The 22,245-nt window shown below is 43.2% G+C and overlaps 1 protein-coding gene across 1 annotated transcript; it reads right to left on the bottom strand.

Annotated features, from left to right (window-relative positions):
• Positions 1-2,386: 2,386 nt before the first annotated feature.
• FKBP4 (FKBP prolyl isomerase 4) lies at positions 2,387-17,613 on the bottom strand. Its single transcript, XM_027449853.3, has 10 exons — positions 17,134-17,613; positions 14,612-14,756; positions 13,176-13,318; positions 10,409-10,529; positions 9,707-9,863; positions 8,281-8,371; positions 7,854-7,937; positions 6,902-7,087; positions 5,501-5,740; positions 2,387-3,276 (listed from the first exon to the last, which is right to left on the bottom strand). Exons 1-10 carry the CDS (start codon positions 17,215-17,217, stop codon positions 3,178-3,180), a joined length of 1,350 nt encoding a protein of 449 aa, XP_027305654.1. The 5' UTR covers positions 17,218-17,613; the 3' UTR covers positions 2,387-3,177.
• Between the last annotated feature and the right edge of the window lie 4,632 nt (positions 17,614-22,245).

The raw sequence follows: 22,245 nt of genomic DNA, 5'->3' as shown, positions 1-22,245 counted from the left end.
AGGAGGGCTGGCAAACTGAGAGAGACAAGAGGCGGGGGGTTGGCGGAGGCAGTGCTGTAATGGTTTATTTCGTTTTTTTTTTTTTTTCGGTAAGAGCATAAGGAATAGTTTGTGCTTGAAGCTTACATGCAGAACTTCAGTTATAAATGCTAGCATGCTGTTTTCTGCCAGCAGCCAGGTGCATTTTTTACAGATAGCATGGAGCCTCCTTTCCACTGCCTGAACACAGCATGCTCACTGCCCTTGGTAAATTTACATTCTTCAACACTTTAGAGTTTCATACGGAATAACAGTGAGGGCCGAACGCTACTTCCACACCTGCTCACATCCAGTGCATCCACCATTGTCCATAAAAATTCCTGGATACTTCTGCTTAACACAATAACCCTGCTTTCAAAGACCCCTTGCTTTAAACTGTCACCCACATGAGGTTGTTTATTTTTTGTTTGTTTGTTGCAAACTGGTGTTCAAGAATTAGAAACTTATTAGGATTTTACCCTATTCTTGCTTTCCCAGCAACAACAGCTTCAGCCACCGCTCCCATTTCTTGTAAAAATTGTAAGCAGATCAAGGCATCCCTGCTGGAGAACAAGGGCTCTTGCTTGACATTCCTGCTCTCCTTTCTTGTAGTCTATTGTTTTGTATTCCTGTCTTAAGAGTAACTCTAAAAAGCACTTCTTTAAGTTGCCTGATTCACAATACAAATTATAGCACTTTATTTTCACTATTAGCATTACCAGCTACAGCTGAAGCTTGAGAGCTTTTCTATTTCCTTGCAAGCGGTATACCTCATAGGAAAGAAATCTCTATGGCTCTTTTATCATCTAAGAGATGAGACAGGAATCTGACTGTTCCAGTTTTGTTACTGTCTTTTCTCAGTAAGATTTTCCCTGTGTTTTGCAGTCTCTCTCACACATTGTATTTGTTGAGATGATTCTACAGTCTTCAGACTTGTTTACTACCGTGCAGCCAGAAGGGCATGTCTTTTGCTACTTTTATAGAATGCATGCAAAGCTCCTCCAACATAACAGGAGGTCACTGGCATGGATTTTTCCATCTTGATTCAATCTAAAGAAACCCCTGTATTAAATATTCTGTTTTTCCTTTTTCCCGGGTAGTGGCAGGCATTATCAACCCATTAGCTTCTTTTGTAGGACTGGAAATGATAGCCTTTTTCTTAGCTTGATTCCCATCACTGTTTTTGTCTTGAAATCCTCTAACTTCAATGGACAAGATGCTCTTCACATCTTGTTGTTACCCAGTTGTAATGTTCCCTTCAGAGGTAGCTGTATTTTGGTAGAAAGCAAAGCTTTCATGTATGCAGAACTGATGATGCTACAGAGTCAGAACTCATGAAAAGTACCTACATTATCTGGTGATTTTAACTTTCCTAAATAACTAGTCTGTGATAGAAAAGTCAAGGGAAACAGCATTTCCTTAAGTGTGATGACCTACCAAGCACGTATCCTGCTGCTTTCTCCTACCTCTTCCCACCCTGAAGAATCTTAGGGCATGCAGAAATCAGTGCAGTTTGCAGATCCCTAAGCTAGCTCCAACCCAGCAGCAGGTGGTAGACTTCTCATCTTTGGACTAGGGGCAGGAGAGTAATTTAGGCTTACCGCTTTAGTGATAGTTAATCATACAGGTCCCAGGCCCAAGGTGTCTCTTCTGCAGAGGCAGGTGCTACAATCTCCAGTCCTATAGGAAGCCCATGAATGAATGCTCCCTTTTTTTCTCCCCCTTAGGAAAGGAGACCAGGAATTCAAAACAAGAATTCAGATATAATCAGATTTAAGACAGGCATATTCTTTGCAATGTACAAACAAATCCAGCCCATTCCATGCCATGGGAAGACAAGACATCCTTCTCAGTGCAGAAGTCCATTACCTGAAAGGAACGGATAAAGCTACCTTCCTTCTGCAAAGCAGGCAAAAAAAATAGTCCCTGCTGCTAGAAGGTGTTGGAACAGGACAGTAAAGATGCCAAGTTTAGCATTACATCACGAAATAAACAACAAAGTTAAGTTTGAATACTCCATTCCATACCTGCAGAGAGGGGAGGGGAAAAAACAAAAAAAAATACCCAACACCCAAACCTCACATACTTCCCCCATTCCCCACCTCCAAAAAACAAAACAAAACAAAACCCACACCACAAAACCACTAGCAAAAAAAACACCCAACATACTATATAAAGAAGCAGAAGGATACCAAATAGCTTCCGTGTGAAATGAGGATCATTCAGAAGTTTGTAGTTCATCAGGAATTATAAGCATTTGCAACACATTTCAACTATTATCACATTTTTTCCTTAAAGCCAGTTACTTTCAGGTATAAATCAGTATTTTCCTGGTCCAGTTTTACAACAAAAAGAGGAAAGAGGAATATAGCGATACAAACAGGAAAATAAACTTTATATGCATAGGTTACAGACATGCTTTGTGTACAATTTTCAGCAACATTTTTTCATTTGCAAACAGATTCTCTATTCATTGTGAAAACTTATGATAACAATAGAGGAAAACATACTGTCACTACTGTACAGCTACGTGGATGAGAAAATGCTGAATGACTAGAGAACAATAAATTCAATTAATTCTGCGCAAATTCCAATAAAAACCCATAAAAGTTCTGTTTTCTTAAGTTTAACCGAAGCTTTATTTCTTAAGCTGTGACTTCACAGTCTTCACCTTCAGTAATTTGCAGAGGGGAGGCATACAAGGAAGGTTACAGCATTTAATGGGGGAATGGGGACAATGCCAAGGCAGAAGAACAGGGAGTGCTGATTTGTTCTCAAATCTCACATGAGGACTGTTGGAAAAGGTCATTGAAAAAAAAAAAATCAAGGAAATTAATCCCAGATTCTGCTTCCTAAATTTAAGTAAGCTGGAACCAGAAAGACAAACACAATGGCAAAATGCAAATAAACCAAGCAGAGTAAATCCAGACAGAACTCAAACAGTAACAGAGGCCGCATGAATAAATAAAGTCCCTAGGATTAAACCAGATTTATGCTGCCACTCAGCTTCTTTCACAGACATACAAAGCTGTAATTGACTATGGCATAGTGGCCTCAGCTTCTGTTCCTCTGAAGCCACTGTCCAACCAGGTAGAAAAATAAAGGTCTAATTCACTGGAAATTCTTTCATTTACAAAACTAATGGAATAGGGTTTGTTTTTATGCTTCTGTGTCAACTTCAGATTTATCTTCAACTCCATTCTGCTCATCTTTCATTTCTGCATCTTCAGTGTGGGTGGTTTGAAGAGTAGTAGCTGACTAAACAGAGACAAAAAAAGGCTCCATTATTCAAAATTGCTAAATTTGCAGACAATACCACAAACATCATTTGATGTCTATCACTGGGACACCTAGACTCCTTGCAAAACTGAATTATGATATTAAGACCTTCAGCTAAGAGAACCTGAAAAATTCTTTGCGTTTTTTCCTGCATCAAGTAACCAGAAGCAGTTTAGAGCAGGCTGAGAAGTAATACTAGTATTAGGTAGTTAAGATTCATAATATATTTACATGCTTGCCACATAACACTTTCTTAAAAGGTTCTTCTACAAACCAAAATTTATTTAGGAAGCCTCTACAGAGAACTCCTTTCTCCTGCTTATGTTTCAATGTGATTCAATTTCAGTGATTCCCATGCCCTGTCTCCTCTCCCAACTTGTAAGAGGCACAGTTGAACTCAGGTTATGAAGAAATATTTCAGACAGCTAGTTTCATGAAAAGCAACTTCAACTAAACAAGTCACTTGGATGTCCTCTACAAGCTTACCTGGAAGAAAAATCTAATCTGACAAAGTGTCTGCTCTAGAAGTGCTCTTCTCCTCGCTCTTCCAGTCCACTTAAAAAGGTGTGGAAGGCAGAGCCACATAATGATCCCTAAATCAGTTTTTACAATAGGACATACAAAGGACTACTGATGCAATAGCAGCCATCACACTTTACTGGACTGTTTAGATATTGGATGTTTTGGACTGTTTAGATATTGGATGTTTAGATGTTAGGAATTTCAGAACCATACTGCACACTGCATTCTTATAAGTAAGAAGGTATTAGCTAAACTAACCCTCTTCTCTAGAAGTCTTCAGCTTCTCCCATACCTACTGCTGGAGTTTGAGTAAGACATCAATGAAGTTGCAGGAATACGTATTTTCTTGCAAGGAAAATCACCAAGACTGACCTAGGGACTAAGTGGCATTTGTTTACAGTTCCATATTCCATAGATCCATTTTCATACAAAATCACAAATATGAAATAGGCCAGATGGCTTCTATTAAAAATAATAATAATATATATATATATATACACACAAACACATGCCAATTCCTGATACTACCTGACAGTGTATTGAGCAGAATGAACAAAGTTGATTCTTTCCTAAAGTAAATGGGAAAATTGGAAGAAAGCATGCTGTCTCTCTACAGCGTCTTCAGTGATGTGCAATGGGAAGACCGTGAATCTGCTTTTTGTGAAAATGACTCTCCCAGCTGTCCTTCTTAGGGAGTGAGGCATACATTTTTAAAATTATGAAGACAGCCCCTTTCATACTTTTACTGGGTATCAGTTGTTTCAGCGATCTTCTATGTACGGCAGATCTTGCAATACACCACACTTAGGGAAAGATACCAGACTCCTAGCAGCTGTGCTACCTGGAAGGAATCTGCACAGCATAGCCAGACAGCTAGCAATTAAAACCTGCAGTTTCACATTTAAAGATTCGTACAAGTGAGGTGATTCTAGTTTGGTTGCTGTATCTTTATCTTTCTGAGATTTTTAATATAAATGAATAAATAAAGACAATGGATGGGTATATCTAAAAGGACAAAATAGCTTCTTCCCAAGATCCAGCAGGCAAGGGCCATTGCTGACATGAGGCTGCCAGGTATGTAACTACCCTGCTCACGGACAATGACACCTTCCTTGCAGAATCGGTGGGGAATGTCTGCATTTTTGTGTTTGTTTATGCTTCTCCATGAGAAGAACCAAATCCAGAAAAATACTGCTACTCTTTGAAAACAAAAACAACAAAAAAAATAATCAAGGTTTTTCTCAGCACTACCTGTATGACAGGCATAAGGTTTCAGTAGATTGGCCATGTTGACACCAGAATAGACTGTTCTTCAGAGATGATAGTTCAAGGAAAAAAGGTTGTTTTTTGTTTTTTTTTCTCCAGTTCTTAGATGTTACCATGTTCTCACTTCACCAACTTCAACTGCTTTCTGATCATCACTGCTGTTTCAAAATCAGTTGAACTAACTAAAAACATTTTGTGTCATATCCTTGGTACTCATAGTTGTCTTGTTGAAACAAGAAGGTTTAATCATTCTGAGTGTTGCCTGCTCCATTATTTTTCCCCGGAGGCACCTACTTGAGTGCTTTCCCACTCATATGAGAAGTGGGTGGGAGAAGTAAGCTGAATACCCAAAACTCTATTTGTTGTCTAACATATGACATCACCTCTTGTGGTCTTCTGGAGCAGTGTTACTTACCTTTAAGTCTTTGTCTGCAAGCCTTTGGAACATGTTGGCATACATCTTTTTCTCTTTCTCATGCTGCTCGCGTATTTTTTGCTGACAAGTTACTAGTTGCACTTTGGCAGCTTTGTTACTTGGATAGAGTTGTATCACCTTCTGGAAATCTCCCCGGGCCAACTCAAAGTCATTGACAGCCAAGTGGGCTTCTCCACGTCGGAAGAGGCCTTTTTCATTGCTGCTATCCAATTCAAGTGCCTGCATTTAAAAAAGGAAGAAAAATTTATTTTTTTTTAACTAACATGCAGTCAGAACATCACTAACTGCTACAAACTGAACCTTCTGATTTTCAGTCTTGTCGGGACTTACTAGTAATTCTAATGTATTTGATTCCATTTAAGTAGAAAAAGATATAGTAGGCCACCTGACAGAGAACCATCAAGTCTGAGAGTTAGTCCTGGCTCTATCCCAGCTCTTTGTTGGACTTTTGCCAACATTACTATCTTCTTTCATCCACTTTGGTGGACAAAAAGCTCACCATGAGCCAGCAGCATATGCTCGTAGCCCAGAAGGCCAACTGCATCTTGGGCTGCATCAAAAGAGGAGTGGCCAGTGGGTCAAAGGAGTAAATTGTCCCCCTCTACTCAGCCCTGGTGAGGCCCCATTTGGAATACCGTATCCAGGTGCGGAGCACCCAGAACAAGAAAGATGTGGAGCTGTTAGAGCAGGTCAAGAGGAGGGCCACAAAGATGATCAAGGGGCCAGAGCACCTCTCCTGTGAAGAATGGCTGAGAGAGCTGGGGACGTTCATCCTGGAGAAGAGAAGGCTCCAGGGTGACCTTGTAACCTTTCATTACTTAAAGGAAACTGATTAAAAAGATGGAGAGAGACTCTTTGCTCAATCAGAAAATGACAGGACAAAGTAGATTGGTTTTAAACTAAAAGAGGGAAGATTTAGAAGGAAATTCTTCACTCAGAGGGTGGCGAGGCACTGGAATGGGTTGTCCTGAGAGGTTGTGGATGCCTCACATCCACAGATCAGGTGTTCAAGATCTGCTTAGATGAGGTCCTGAGCAACCTGATCTAGTGGTGGCGTCCCTGCCTATGGAAGGGAGGTTGGAACTAGATGATCTTTGAGGTCCCTTCCAACCCAAGCCATTCTATGACCATGTCTTCCTGTTTCTAATTTCTGAATGCTCAAATATTCTTAGTTAAATGTATCAGCAAGTTAGTAAAAGATATTCCAAATACCACTATGAACTTAAGGTGCTGGGTATTTTCATTGTGTGTTTGCTACTACCCACCTGTCAGCTGATGATAAAGTTCAGATGCCACATGGCCTGACATCCCTCAATTATTAAAGCAAGAAATAAATTGTCAGACCACTTGAGCATCTTAAGAATGAATAAATCCTACTACCTTGTTGCAGTTCTCCAAAGCCTGGGAGTACTCCTTCAGTTTGAGATGGCACATAGCTAGATTAAGGTGGGCAGCAAGCCTCAAGCTCTTGGCTTTTGTATCCTCCTCCTCAGAGAGTCCTGATTCATGCTCCAGCCATGACACAATTTTCTTATACTGTAATGCTGCCCGTTTGTATTTCCCCTCCTGTAAACAAGACAATTTAATTTTCCACACAGCTCATCACAGTAACTTTCACCTCCCCTTTGCCTCTTCTGCTTACCTGAAGCAATAGATCTGAAATACTTCAGACTAATCAGAACAACTTCTATCATCAAAAGTATACTACTTCTGTCATAGTATATCACTACTGCATAGAACAGTAAATCATAAGGAATCATACCTCCTACTGGTTTCCCCACTAAAGCTGTGCACATTGGCCAGCATTGATACTTTACTCTCAACTACCACCTTGTGTTCAACTTCTGATACAAAACAAGATGGGCCTTTTTCAAAACCGTACAACTATCACAACGCCATGAAAATCATCGTAAAGTCTGCTTTCTGCTCATCAAATTGTTTGAAACACTGCTTCTCCACACATCTCTACCCAAGTGGAAGTTGTTCATTCACAGCACCATCCCACAGCAGGAGCTTAAATACTGTAACCTTGCCACTACTCAATGTTTGCCCCAAAGTTATCTCTAGGTACAAACAGCTCTGATACAGAGAACTACAGAACAGAACAGAGCAGCAAGCATTCAGACATTGCAACTCTGAGGCTTTAAAAAAAAAAAAAAAAAAAAAAAAAAAAAAAAGACACCTTCTCCCCCCCCCCTCTAATTCTTCCCTGTAAAATGACACAGAGAACACCAACAAACACCACTCTAAAATGACCGAAGCTGTACATCATCATTACCAGTTCATAACATGGACTAAGAAATTATACTATTATTTGGGGTTTGTAATTTACCTTGAAGTACTGAGTGCCTCTCTCTTTCACCATGCAGCTTTGTTCCAGCTTCTCGTCTGTATTCATTTCCCAAGACTCCTTAGCCTATCCAATTAGGAACAGTTCAAGACAGCAATGTCATCTCTTGGGAAAATGTATGGCTACACTATTCATAACAGTACAGTAAAGATATACTTGGAAAAAGCAGTTTTACACTACTACTAGAAACTGAGCTCTAGAGCAGAAGAGACACTGACAGCAACAGACAGGGATCCAGTAAGGACAATTTAACCCAAGAGCTCTCAAAGTCTCATCACCACCTACCACAGCAACTTCCTTAATTCGGGTCAAAAGATCAAGGACACCATTGTCCTCGTTTAAGCTGCACCCACACTTCTTCCCCCTCCCCTCCTCCCAGTCTGTTTGGAACTTCATCTCCTATTCCCACCTTTTCAAAGCTCTTGAGTTTCACTTCATACTGTAGTTCTGCATCTGGAGGGATCTGAAATTTCTCCTTCCCAGCACTTCCAAAACCATAGCTGAAAGATTGGGGGAGGGGGGAAAGTTGAAAAACTATCCAAACAACCATGATCACAGGAAGCTTGAGGCAAAACAAACAAACAAACAACATGCAAGTCTGCCTACATGGCATTATTGCAAGACAAAGGCTCGAACAATTCCAGATACTTTTCCAAGATTAGCAAGCACAAGACAGGGGAGAGTTGGAAAAAAAAAAAAGGGATTCATTTGTCTATTAAATGCTTTTTTCCCCTTTTTTTGAGCTTGCTGTTGCTTATGTGAAGGGAAATCAAGTTCAGCAAGTAAAAAAACCCACATATTGAAATTATACACATCCTGCTTTATACTCATAGTCCAAGACTGGTTATTTTCTTCAGAACATCTGTATTCTATTCTAACTATTCTCAGAAAAGCAAAAACAGCAATACACAGATTAAGTAAACAGCTGTACACTTAAGATAGCATAAATCTGTTGATTAACAGTAAATGCCTGTAGAAAGGCCTTTCTGCCCTGAAACTCCATTAAGAAACTGCATACTAGCAGGAAAACCCTGAAGATAAGACTGCTTTGCTTTTTTTTTTTTGTTCCAGATTCAACTCCAGTTAAAAAAGCTTAAAATAAAAACAAGTAAGTTAGAGTTGGTGGAAATAATCAGTGCAAACTCCACTTACTTTTTAAATGTGTTCACACTGTAAGGGGAAAATTCTGCTTTTTTTTTTTTTTTTTTTTTTTAAGAACATTTACTATTACAACATTATGCACTCGTACCTCCGAGTTAGAGCTCTCTGAAACCAAGAACAACTGTGATGATCAAAGGTTTGGATATAAATTTGCCTTATGAAATCTCGTGCCTCACAAAAATCTTGAGCCTGTTTTTCCAAACTGCTTACGCATACCATTGAGCATTTTATAACAGCAAAGGGTTTCAGATACTCAGATACTCTTAACATCTCACTACATATTGCATAGAGCTGCTTGGAGGGCTTATCAGATCTTTTCCTATTCTGAGGCTGTTCTTTAATCCAGGTATCTTTATATGCACTTCTGTACAGTAAGTAGTTTCATTAAGAGGGGACACAAGAATGTCAGTTAAAGAAAGCAACAGTATCTGTTTTAATACTCACTAGGATCAACACTATAGACACTTAAGTCAATTTCATTTTGAGTGCTACTACTTCATAACCTATTGGCTAAGTAACCTTAGCTTTGTACTTTCCATACATCCGATTTTCAGGTCTGATGAAGTTTGTACTACAGAACTGAGAAGATCTGAAGAACATTGCAACAGAACACATCACCCCTGCCAGATGTTAGGAATAAGCCTTCAAGTATCAGAAGATCAGGAACAGCTTACTTGGGTTTGAGATAGAAAATAGATTCCTCAGATTTCTCCATTTTCTGTATTGCTTTCTCCAGACCATGAGGAAGATCATAATTATCACCTTCTCCAATCTCAAACTGCAGCTCCCGCTTGTCAAAAACACGATCTCCATATCGGCCTTCAAACTGGACTGTCGACAAAAAACAGAACAACCCAGAGACAAATCAGAAGTTAACTGTGCATGGTAAGGGGTATGTAGCACATGTAATACAGGTTATGCCAAAGCCTCCTCCTAACCAGTCTTTTTTAACCGTTACAGATGTATAGTTAGCTATTGGTAGCAAATACAACTTCTGTTGCTAAAGTTAATAAACCCTCCCCCCTCATCATTCATCCAGGTTGTGTTGGATTTTTTTTCTACTCCAACAACAAATGCAAGAACTAATCTCCCCTCTTGTTCCTCTGCAAATAGAATTACTTTATTAGAATCATTTAACTTTTGTTATCAAATCAGCACTTTATCAGATTCAGTGTCTCTGAAGAACACAGTTGCTCCTTGAAAATGTAAACCTCTCTAGAAATAAAAGAATGAAAGCTTACCCTAAGTTATGTCACTTGGTAAAGGAGAGATAAGCTAGGTATTCCTCTCTCTAAGGACAAAGAAGTTGTAGGTAAGGAAAAAAAGTTCTGCCTTCTCACACATAAAGCTACGTACTATTTGTATAATATACTTACTCTCTACAATAGCACCCTCATTGGGCTTGGAGTAGCCTTCTCCTTTCTTACGGATTCTTCGGATGATGCCACCGTCTTCATCATCAGTGAGGTCCTCCCCCTTAAACTCAAACAGCTCTATCTGTGCAGGGAAGAAAAGTCTTGCATTTACTCTCGTCACGTCAACTCAGTAACCCATGGAATTTGTACTCCAGAGTTCTTTGAAACTATAGCTGTTCAGACAGCCCCTGTCTTAGTTAACATCCTGTAAGATATTAGATAGCCAAGACTATAAAGATGCTGTATTTAGTAGATAGTGAATGGAAACCTACAGATGAGTTACAGACGATAATTCAGGCCTTTATGGCTTTTTTTTTTCTCCAACAACTTTGATCTCCCAATAGTACAAATTAGATCCTTTAATTCAAATAACTGTGAGAACGGCTTTTAAGTTATACTTACATGAACCACAATACTTAGGGACTACTGAAAAAAAAAAAAAATTCTTGGCTTCTTTAAGAGTTGTCCAAAGGACAGTAGTTTCGAGACTTCTGTATCATTCTTTCCTGCATGACTGAACATAGCTACTGTTCTTGTTTTATTTCTCTTGCATTCTCCCCTCTAGACTTGCCTTATCATTATGTATTATGAGTTCACAATTGATTTGCTTGGATTGTCACACTCAAGGAGTTGCAGTCAACAGCTCATTATCAAAGTAGAGAACAGTAACAAGCTCTGTTCCTCAGGGGTTGGTTTGGGACTAGCATTATTTACTATCTTTGTGAGCAATATGGACAGTGGGATGGAGTGCACCGTCAGCAAGCTTGCTGAGGACACCAAGTTGTGAGGTGCAGTCCACACACTGGAGTGAAGGGATGCCATCCGGAGAGGGACCTGGACAGACTTAAGATGCAGGCCTGCGTGAACCTCATGAAGTTCAACAAGGCCAAGTGCAAGGTCCTGCATTTGGGCTGGGACAACCCCAGCACAAATACAGGCTGGGCAGACAATGGATTGAAAACAGGTCTGAGAAGGACCTGAGGGTGTTGCTTGACGAGAAGCAATGTGCTGTTGTATCCCAGAAAGCCAACCATATCCAGGGCTGCATCAAAAAGAAGCATGGCCAGCAGGTCAAGGGATGTGATTCTCCCACTTGATCCTGCTCTTGTGAGACCCCACCTGGAGTACTGTCTTCAGCTCTGGGGCCCCCAGCACAAGAAGGACATGGAGGTATCAGAGCATGTCCAGAGGAGGGCCACAAAGATGATCAGAGTGCTGGAGCACTATGAGGACAGGCTGAGGGAGTTGGGGTTGTTCATCCTGGAGAAGAGAAGGCCCCAGGGACACCTTATAGCAGCCTTCCACCAATATCTAAAGAGGGCCTATAAGATACCAGGAGAGGGACTTTATCAGGGACTGCTCTGATAGTACAAGGGATAATGGCTTTAAACTAAAAAAGGGGAGATTTAGATTAGATATAAGGAAGAAATTCTTTACTGTAAGGATGGTGAGGCACTGTAACAGGTTGCCCAGAAAGGTTGTAAATGGATGTGTTCAAAGTGTTCAAAGCCAGGCTGGATGGGGCTTTGAGCAACTTGATCTAGTGGGAGGTGTCCCTGCCCATGGCAGTGTGGTTGTAATTAGATGATCTGTAAGGTCCCTTCCAAACCAAACCATTCTATGATCATTCAGGAAAAAAAAAAAAACTCTAAGAAAAAGACAAAGAAGAAGCCAGGATGACCAAACTCTTTAGTCACTGAGAAAGAAATGTAAACAAGGTATTTTACAAATGCAACAGAAACATGACCTGTTCTACCTTTTATCTAGAATTGCTGCTGCAACAAATTGTTTAGAATTTTTAAAAGCTGATTTTAATGCAATTGACTAACCAGCCTGAAACTTCTTCAAATGGTCTTTCAAGTCTCTAATGAAAATCAGTTTGAAGTGGGAGTACCAAGACAAGACAGAAAAAACACATCTAGTCACAAAAGAAACTTTGTCTAACAGCTACAAAATTAAGAAGATGTTTTGTTATCCCATCTTTGAGTAAAACAGTAGTAAAAACGACACAAAGAGCAAGCCAGTATACTCAGCATTGTTTATACTAAGTATCTTGTTTGAACAACAACAAAAAAAGGAAATTCAAAGCTATTGCTGTTGAGATTCATGACACTGAACTAAAGATACGCAGAATGTAAAAGAAATTGAATATTCATCTGCAGAAGGAGCATATCCAGCTACCATTTTGATAGATATCTAATACAATTCTGGTCTTTCTATTCAGTCTGTCTGAAGCAAGCTAGATCACTTCAGAACATGCCACTGATGACATTACAATTTTTCCCATTTCTTTTTTCACCACCAAGGCCTGCGCCAATGTTCTACAGAAGAATTATGAATTAAAAAGAAAAAAAGGACATCCATTATTTCAGGACATAACCAAGAGACAGTCTCCAAATACTGATGTAGTGATGAGACAGCTACTAAATCTTTCAACATCAGTTTTAGAGGCAACCATGTACAAAAAAACAAAGTGCTTTCTTTGTAGGACGATTTGTACACAATTTTGGTGCAATGATGGCACTTGCAAAGGAACCATGCTGGCAATGCTTTATTTATTAAATATATTTTTAAACAATGTAAGAGGAAGACTAAAGAATGAGTGACCTTCACAGATTTTAAGTGCCTAACCCTCCTATTTAAAAAGATACTACATCACACAATTTCTACAGTGAAATATGACTTTCATTTGTTGAGTGTACAGTTTTAGTGTCTATATCTCACTTACCTCAAAGATCAGCGTAGCGTTGGGAGGTATCTTTGGTGGGCTCCCAGCTGAGCCATAGGCGTATTCTGGTTTACAAGTAATCCTACAAATTTCGCCAACCTTCATAGTTGCCACAGCAATGTCCCATGCTTTGATCACCTCACCTGTAGAAGTCAAATTTCAGTCGTGATTGCTAGGCACACATGAAAGACATCATCAACTCTGAAATCGAGCATCATCACTTTTAGTATACAAAAACTAAGACAGAGCAGAACTAGTAAAAGACTTGTGCCCATTCTGCTTTATGTATGTCAGTTTTAACTGCAATCAAGTTACAAAGTTACTTGGGCACTCAAATTTGTGTACATTTCTTCCTTCTAGATATAGTGATTCTTTTCCTCCCCTTGCTTCCTCGCCCACAGAGAATACAAGTTATCTAGACACAGACTATTCCTGAAGAGCCTGGCACAATCTCAAGTGTGGAGAAAATAACAATAAACTCTTTGGAGCAGAAGGTCTTAGGGCGAGAGATTGGTTGCTTGTATTTTGAAAACAACACAAAACAACAGCCTTTTCTCTCTGTACTTTATCAGTTGGCAAAGACCAGAAAAAGTGGTAACTAAAAGTTACATGCACATGTAACAGAAGGGGGGTGGAGGCATAGTATCCCTTCTAATGAGAAAAGGGAACAGAAGCTGTAATCTCAAGTAACAAAATCCTCTCATTCAAGCTCTCCTACTCCTGACTCCTTTAAACTCAATCAGACCCGATTATTTGAGTAAACTTGGTATCATCCCAGATTTCAGGACACTGCAGAATTTATCTCCAAAATAAAAGAGCAGCAGGTAGATAACTGCTAGTGAAAAAACACAAATTGAGTAGTAAGATTTGCTGAACAAGGATGTCTGGATTTTTACGTTCAAAAAATGAAGGCTTTTGACTATGACAGGATTTACTTCAACATTCAGATTTGGGTTAATTTGGGAATTTAGGGAAAGAAGGAGTACATTTCATCATTCTTCAGCTGCAGCTGACAGTTGCCCCTGTGCACTCTGCCCCAGTATCTGTGCACCCTGCCCCAGTATCTGGTCACGATTAAGTACTCTTGAATTTGAGTTGTTTGCAAAAGTAGTTTGCAAAAGAAAAAAAAATTCAACAAGTTGCACACTCTGGTTATTTAACTACCCCTTATCACTCTGCTTCAGGGTGAATTCCCATCAGGTGAGCGTTTCCCCTAAAGGGCTTTGTCTGAGGCTCCATGAATTCTTCAGCAGGCAGGTATACAGAATGCACATTCATAAAGATTTCAAAGCAGTTCTGATTGTGCTGTTGTAAGTAAATAAACTTTAAGCTCTGGAAACACGTTTAAATAGTAACTTTAATATGGGAATGAACCACACACGCAAGGGAACTCCATCTCAATACTACCAAGGTTAAAACCAAACATAAAATATTACCTTTGCCCAAATCGAATGAAAATTTGTCTCTCCTGTCCAGACTGGAGTCAAATTTTGTGCCATCGAGGAGCCATCCTGTATAATGGACGGTCACTTTATCACCTATCATCGGCGACTCTGTCCCACTGCCTTCCCTCTTGACAACCTGAAAAAAAAACAGTAAGCAACACTAAGATTATGAATACTACACCTGCCTATTGGACATTAATTCTATTTACTCAAGGTATGTGCATTACTATCTTCAGCCAATAAGGGATTTGCAGGTTTGTTTCAGTTATCAGGAAAGGAACTGACTGACTAGATTGTCTACAGACTAATAGTGTTTTAAATGCAGGAACCTCAAGATGGCTGTGCTGTGATACAAGAATTTTAACTGGCAACAGTTGGCACCAGCTTACAAATCTCTCCACCTATAGTTGCCAATGTCATTTAACTTCCTTGACAATATTACGTATGATCTTTAAACTTAATCAGAAAAACCACCGAGCGGGTTTTTTTTTTGTCTGTTTTATTCTAGTATTTTCTTTGCCACTACTGTATCATTACCAAGAAGTTCAGTGCTCTAGGCAAAACACAAGCAAGAAAACATCCTGATTCCTCTCATACGAGGTCTATTCCAATAGGTAATCTGAAATTACTCCAGTTAAACCTGACAGTTATGCAAAGCTCACCGGGGAAGGAGGGGAATACTACCTGCTCAGTTTCCTAGGGAGGGAACACTGTGAACAGAGAGAGATGCCTTGACCTCACTCTGCACACCCTGCCCTTATCCTCCACCACCTCTGTGGTGCAGCAGTTACGAGCATCAGAGATAAAATGAGATCTACTGATGTTCTTTCCTCCCAAAGAAAGCAAAAATTTAAGCGATCTCTTTAAGGGAGAATTGAAAAAAGGTATATGAAAATAACATGAATCTAGTAACCAACCTGAACTACATCATGCACAGACTTGTCTAGCAGCTTTAAAGCAATGAATCTGAAATCACTTTGGAAGAGTAACTGCGTTTACTGGAAAATTTACTAAGCATTTCCAAATGTCAGATTCTCAAAAGTGTCATATCAGGTTATACAACATCAAACACCGATTATCTCATTTTCAGTATTTACACAACATTGATATTTTCCATTTAATCCATTTTCAGGAAACTCAAAATTGATTTCTCGTAAGTACAGCAGCCCTATTTTCAATAGCATTTACATTTCCCTTGCAGATGTAGGAACCTGATTTTTCTGTTTGTATCGTCATTGCAAATATATTTTTTCTGTGCTTAAATGCTGACGCTATAAATAGTGCAAATGCATGCAGTAACACCAGGTGAAAACCTCTGGATACTGTTCTGATATGAAGCTAATGAACAAATGTAAAAAAACCTCTCCTGGAATCAGTGCAATGATACCAGTACAAAATCGGTGTAGATTAGGTTCAGATTTAGACTTCTTGGTTTTAATAGGTGTATCCTGCAATCACTACAAAAATGAAGTCTGTGGAAGCTAAATTCATGGCTTCTACAGTCTTTTGCCTTAGAAGTTCATAGTCCCACTCCTGTTTTTTTTTAGTATCACCTGCTTCTCCATCAAAAGGTGGGTACTGCAGATGGATACTTGCATCTGTATTTGCATCTATAGTGGATGGATACTTGCTGCCTTGTACTGCGTTCAAGCAGCCAAGATGCAAGAGACCTCCAGGCAGCTCCCTGGGAGCCGTGTGTGTGATATGAGAGCTCCATCGTTATACCGTGACACAGGCAAAATCCTGGAGCTCCAAGCAGAGAGTATCGGTGAGAAATGTGAAAGGGGATAAAACCAACCATTTTTCAGTGAGGTCCCCAGCATCCTTCCTGAAAGCGTCACCATGACACAGGACCTACACCAAAAGGCTCTGGAGGCTAAAATGAGAATTTTGTCTTCGCTGTCCTGCTCCTTTTCATCTCCCCTAACGCTACGGCTCCGATCTCGCCGCGATTAAAGACGACTTCTAGCCCTTGCTGCGGGAAGTTTTTACGAGAGACCGGAGAAGTTTCTAGAGATACGGAGATTGGAAATGTTGGATGCAGGAGGAGGCCGCTCGCGCAACTCCCCCTGACGGTGTCAATCCCGCCACCCGCATCAAGCACCCGGCGTGCGGATACCAAGGGGAGAAGGGGGGGGGGGGGGCACGACCACCGGCAGCTCGCCCAGCCCGGGGAGCCTCCCCGAGGGGCTCCTGCCGCCGAGCCCGGCTCCTGCGGGCCCCCAAGGCGCCATCTCGGGCTGCTGGAGCCGCTCGCAGCAAGATGGAGCGCCCCGGCCGCCAGCGCCCTGCTGCCGCCGCACGCACATGGCGGCGCTGCCCGGGCTCCATCTTCAGCCCCCGGCCAGCAACACGTGCTGGGGGCGGGACGGGCACGGCCACGGGCCCCCGCAGCAGCGGGCACGGCTCGGCTCGGCTCAGCCCCGGCTCCGCTGCCCTGAGCCCCGCGGGGACGCGGAGTGTGCCCCCCCCCCCCCGACCCCCGAGGGGACCGCGCCGCAGCCGGCGGGTACCTTGAGGACGCCCTCATCCCGCTTGAGCGTGATGTCCACCCCCTCCAGGGGGGCCCCGTCCGCTTTCATCTCCTCCGCCGTCATCCCGCTCGCTGCTGCTGCTGCCACCGCTGCGCTGCACCGGGACAGGGACCGGGTCTGGCTCCGCGCTGCGCCGCGGGCTCCGCTCGCCGCGCCTCTCCTGCCTTCGCCGCAGCGCCGGCCCCGGGTCAGCGGGAGGAGGAGGAGGAGGAAGGGGAGGGGGAGAGGGAGGGACCGAGAAGTTTCTAGAGGCTGCCGCAGCGCGCTCGCCGCGCCGGGGCGCCAGGGGCCGGGGTGAAAGTGCGCGGCGGGGAGAGGGGCTGCGGGGCTCGGGGATGGCGGCGGCGGGCAGCGCTCGGCCCCGCCAGCAGCCGCCTGCGGGGGGATCGAGGCGGGCTGGGGCCGTGCCCGGCCCCGCTGGGCAGCGACACGCGTCTGCCTCCCCCCTCGGCGGCGCCTCCCCGCGGCACCTTCCCGGCCCTTCCTGAACTTTCCTTCCCCGCTCGCCCACGGGCGCCGGGCGAGCAGCGCAGCGGCCCCTGCCGGCCCCCGGGCAGTCCCCCAGGGGGATACAAAGCGCAAAATCCGCAGATTTCCCCTCAAAAGGCGGCGCCCTCCGGCCCCGGGCAGGAACGCGTTGTAGCGCAGCTTAAAACCTAGGGGGACCAAGGATGAGGAAGGGTGAGAGGGAAAGATAACAGTTTCTGGATGCAGTTGGTCTAGAAGCTTCTAGATGCTGATCACAGTTCCCCATGGATGAGTTTGCAGGTTAAATCTGCAGTAGGTACCGAGCTGGTTCTGTGCATGCCATAAACCAGACTGAGATCTGCTGGGGTGCACGGAGAAAAGCATCTGAGCTGCTTCTGGTCCAATGGGTCTTAGTGGAGGCAGCAAATACGTGGAGGAAATTTCGCATCCATCCTCTGGCTGTTATATATGGAGTGGTAATTCGTGTGGAGAAAATGGTTGACGTTAATAAAGAAGGGGGAGATTTGGGAGTGTGGCCATGGGGGTTGGAAAGCCCCGTGGATAAGATAACATTAGACTCTTAACGATGAGGCCATCAGGAATGTAAAAGAGTTTAGAGGGAACAAAGAAGGGTGATTCAGGAGACTCCATGCAGTCTTGTTCTCCAGCCATTAAGCATGGAAGTTTCTGGTTGTTTGCTGTTGCTGTTATATGCAAAGTTGTTTGACCAATGAAAAGTTGGTTTGAAAAGAACTGCTGTGGGGAGAGGGGTATAAGAGGGGAGCCTGCCCTCAAGAAAAAAAAAAAGCAACGTGATGTGATGAAGTTGTCATCAATAAAGAAGCAGAAAGAAGGAATTAAAAGGAGCAGGCTAGCAGAACAGAGACCAGGACGGGAACAGGCACTTTGATCGCCTCATGGAGATAGGTTCGGCCAGACTCAGCAAACTGCTCAGAGAAGCTCGTACTGAAAGTCGCTGGAAATGGGCGACTGCGGGCTTCCTTTACTGATCCGACTGCTACGCCATGGGTCCCTCTGCTGCTACAGCCATCAAAGGCTTTTGCTGTTATACCTTTTATAAGTATAAATATTACGAAATTCAGATTGAGTTGAGACTTCATTTATAACATGGCTAATGTGTCTTCACAGTGTTAAGTGTTCTTGTTGGGCAATGCAGTTTCTGTTTGGTACCAGTATTGCTTGAGCAATATGTTGAATTCTTCATGTTCCAGTTAAAAACTGGTGTGTAGAAATGGTGCCAAACTAACCACAATTGCCAAATATGTTAGAACCGAGTCTAAGAAAGTGCTAAATAGTAAAAAGGGAGGGGGGTTTATTATAAATGAAGTCTCAACTCAATCTGAATTTAGTAATATTTATAGAAGAAATATTTATAAAAGGTATAAAAGGCAAGTAAACAGCACTGGGTGTGCGGGGAGTCTACACTCCACCAACACGCACACACGAACATCAAACATTCTAAATATACAGAACATTGCTTTACATACTAAACGCGAGTATGCCTATGCATACATACAATCAGAAAAGGTAACAAACAATCCTTTAAGTTCCATGACTTAACAGTCTCCATTTTCCATTCCTTTTCTTGATTACAAACAAGTCTCCATTTTCCATTTCTTTTGAACAATATGTCTCGCTTTAAGTTATCAAGCAACTCGGTCTTTGGGCCTTTTGTATCCCGTTCTTCCCGGATCAAAGAAAAGCATATTCAGGCAATTCTTAAGTATCGCAAGTCAGGCAGGCGGGGCAGGAGGCCTACGTGGCTGACCAGAAACATTCTAATGAAGATTAGGCGGAAACAGAGAGTGTTTCGCTACTGGAAGGAGGGCCAGGTATCATGGAAAGAATACAGGGATGCTGTTCGTGTTTGTAGGGAAAAATTCGTGTGGCTAAAGCACACCTAGAGTTGAAGCTGGCTGTGTCTGTGAAAGAAAATAAAAAGGGTTTTTTTAGATATGTGAATGGAAAAAGGAGAACTAAAGAATACATAGGGCCGCTCCTTGATAGGGAAGGTCTCCTCACAGACAATGACATAGGCAAAGCAGAGACGCTTAACGCCTTCTTTGCCTCTGTCTTCAATGCCGATGATGGGCTTCGGGACCCAGGGTGCCCTGAGCTGGAGGACCAGGACGGTGGGGATGACAAACTCCCAACCGACCCTGAATGTGTGCGGGATTTGCTACTCCACCTGGATCCCTACAAGTCCATGGGTCCGGATGGGATTCATCCCCGGGTGCTGAAAGAGCTGGCGGACGTCATCGCGGAACCTCTCTCAATTATTTTTCAATTATCCTGGGAATCGGGAGAGGTCCCGGTAAACTGGAAGCTGGCAAATGTTGTGCCGATTTTCAAGAAGGGTCAGAAAGAAGACCCTAGCAATTACAGGCCTGTCAGTCTCACGTCAGTGCCGGGTAAAATCATGGAGAAGATGGTTCTCGAACGTATTGAGGCGCACCTGGGGGACAAAGCAGTCATTGGTCCCAGCCAGCATGGGTTTGTGAAGGGTAGGTCCTGCCTAACTAACCTGATTTCCTTTTATGATAAGATCACCCGTATGGTAGACCAAGGGAAACCAGCTGATGTGATTTTTTTGGACTTCAGCAAGGCTTTTGACACGGTTTCCCATAGGATCCTACTGGACAAAATGTCCAGCATACAGCTAAATAAAAACATCATACGATGGGTGAGCAATTGGCTAACGGGCAGGGCCCAAAGGGTTATGGTGAATGGCGCTGCGTCAGGCTGGCGGGCGGTCACTAGTGGGGTCCCTCAAGGCTCCATTTTAGGGCCGGTACTTTTCAATATTTTTATAAACGATCTGGATGTAGGAATAGAAGGTATTTTGAGCAAGTTTGCCGATGACACCAAACTTGGAGGAGTTGTGGACTCTGTTGAGGGTGGAAAGGCCTTGCAGAGGGATCTGGATAGGTTGGAGAGCTGGGCGATTGCCAACCGCATGAAGTTCAATAAGAGCAAGTGCCGGGTCCTGCACCTGGGACGGGGAAACCCTGGCTGCACGTACAGACTGGGCGATGAGACGCTGGAGAGCAGCCTAGAAGAGAGGGATCTGGGGGTCGTGGTAGACAGCAAGTTGAATATGAGCCGGCAGTGTGCCCTGGCAGCCAGGAGGGCCAACCGTATCCTGGGGTGCATCAAGCACGGCATCGCTAGTAGGTCAAGGGAGGTGATTGTCCCGCTCTACTCTGCGCTGGTGTGGCCTCACCTCGAGTACTGTGTGCAGTTCTGGGTACCACAGTATAAAAAGGACATGAAACTGTTGGAGAGTGTCCAGAGGAGGGCTACGAAGATGGTGAAAGGCCTGGAGGGGAAGACGTACGAGGAACGGCTGAGGGCACTGGGCCTGTTCAGCCTGGAGAAGAGGAGGCTGAGGGGAGACCTCATCACAGTCTACAACTTCCTCATAAGGGGGTGTCAAGAGGCAGGAGACCTTTTCTCCATTAACACCAGTGACAGGACCCGCGGGAACAGGGTTAAGCTGAGGCAGGGGAAGTTTAGGCTTGACATCAGGAGGGGGTTCTTCACAGAGAGGGTGGTTGCACACTGGAACAGGCTCCCCAGGGAAGTGGTCACTGCACCGAGCCTGACTGAATTTAAGAAGAGATTGGACTGTGCGCTTAGTCACATGGTCTGAACTTTTGGGTAGACCTGTGCGGTGTCAAGAGTTGGACTTGATGATCCTTAAGGGTCCCTTCCAACTCAGGATATTCTATGATTCTATGATCTCCTTTTCAAGGTCAAAAGGCACGTCCAGGTCACCAGGGGGCGTAGCAGCAAAGGCCTTCGATGGCTGTAGCAGCAGAGGGGCCCATGGCGTAGCAGTCGGATCAGTAAAGGAGCCTGCAGCTCTCTCACTGTCTGGCAAGCCACACGTTTCTGATTGTGGCCCCACATGGCTCTTCAAGGCCCCAGAGACTGCTCTCCAGGTGCTGAGCAATCCCACCGCAACCTTGCCGTTTTTAGTTGCAGAGTCCCACACCTTGACCTCAGTTTGGTCCCATATTTCAAGCTCATAAACTGTCCGATTGTTAATAAGGAGAATAAGCTGTAAGGTTACCAGGACAGTCTTTGTTCCTAAGGACGTATGATTCCCCATAATGCGCAACTGCTTACCAGCAAGGGGCAGTTGTGTGCGCGGCTCCGCTTCTCTCCAGCTCCAGTGTGCCTGTTTCCAGCGCCTTTCAGTACGAGCTTCTCTGATCAGTTTGAGTTTGGCCGAACCTATCTTCATGAGGCAATCAAAGTGCTTGTTCCCGTCCTGGTTTCTGTTCTGCTAGCCTGCTCCTTTTCATTCCTTCTTTCTGCTTCTTTATTGATGACATAACTTCATCCCATCGTGTTGCCTTTCTTTATCTTGAGGACAGACTCCCCTCTTATACCCTTCTTTCCACAGCAGTTCTTTTCAAAACAACTTTTCATTGGTCGAATAACTTTGCATATAACAGCAACAGCAAACAACCAGAAACTTCAATGGCTGGAGAACAAGAAACCAAATACTGCATGGAGTCTCCTGAATCACCCTTCTTTGTTCCCTCTAAACTCTTTTATATTCCTGATGGCCTCATCGTTAAGAGTCTAATGTTA

Source organism: Anas platyrhynchos, chromosome 1 (assembly GCF_047663525.1).
Source record: "Anas platyrhynchos isolate ZD024472 breed Pekin duck chromosome 1, IASCAAS_PekinDuck_T2T, whole genome shotgun sequence".
NCBI classification, from domain to species: domain Eukaryota; kingdom Metazoa; phylum Chordata; class Aves; order Anseriformes; family Anatidae; genus Anas; species Anas platyrhynchos.
The sequence above is the reverse complement of the archived record's forward strand: the minus strand, read 5'-3'. Positions and strand labels throughout refer to the sequence as shown.

Coding starts and splice junctions, on each gene's coding strand:
- FKBP4 (XM_027449853.3), bottom strand. CDS start 17,217: ATGACGGCGGAGGAGATGAAAGCGGACGGGGCCCCCCTGGAGGGGGTG. Junction 14,757..17,133: donor GGGATGAGGGCGTCCTCAAG/GTACCCGCCGGC, acceptor TTTTTTTTTCAG/GTTGTCAAGAGGGAAGGCAG. Junction 5,741..6,901: donor CTTTGGAGAACTGCAACAAG/GTAGTAGGATTT, acceptor TTTTAAATGCAG/GCACTTGAATTGGATAGCAG.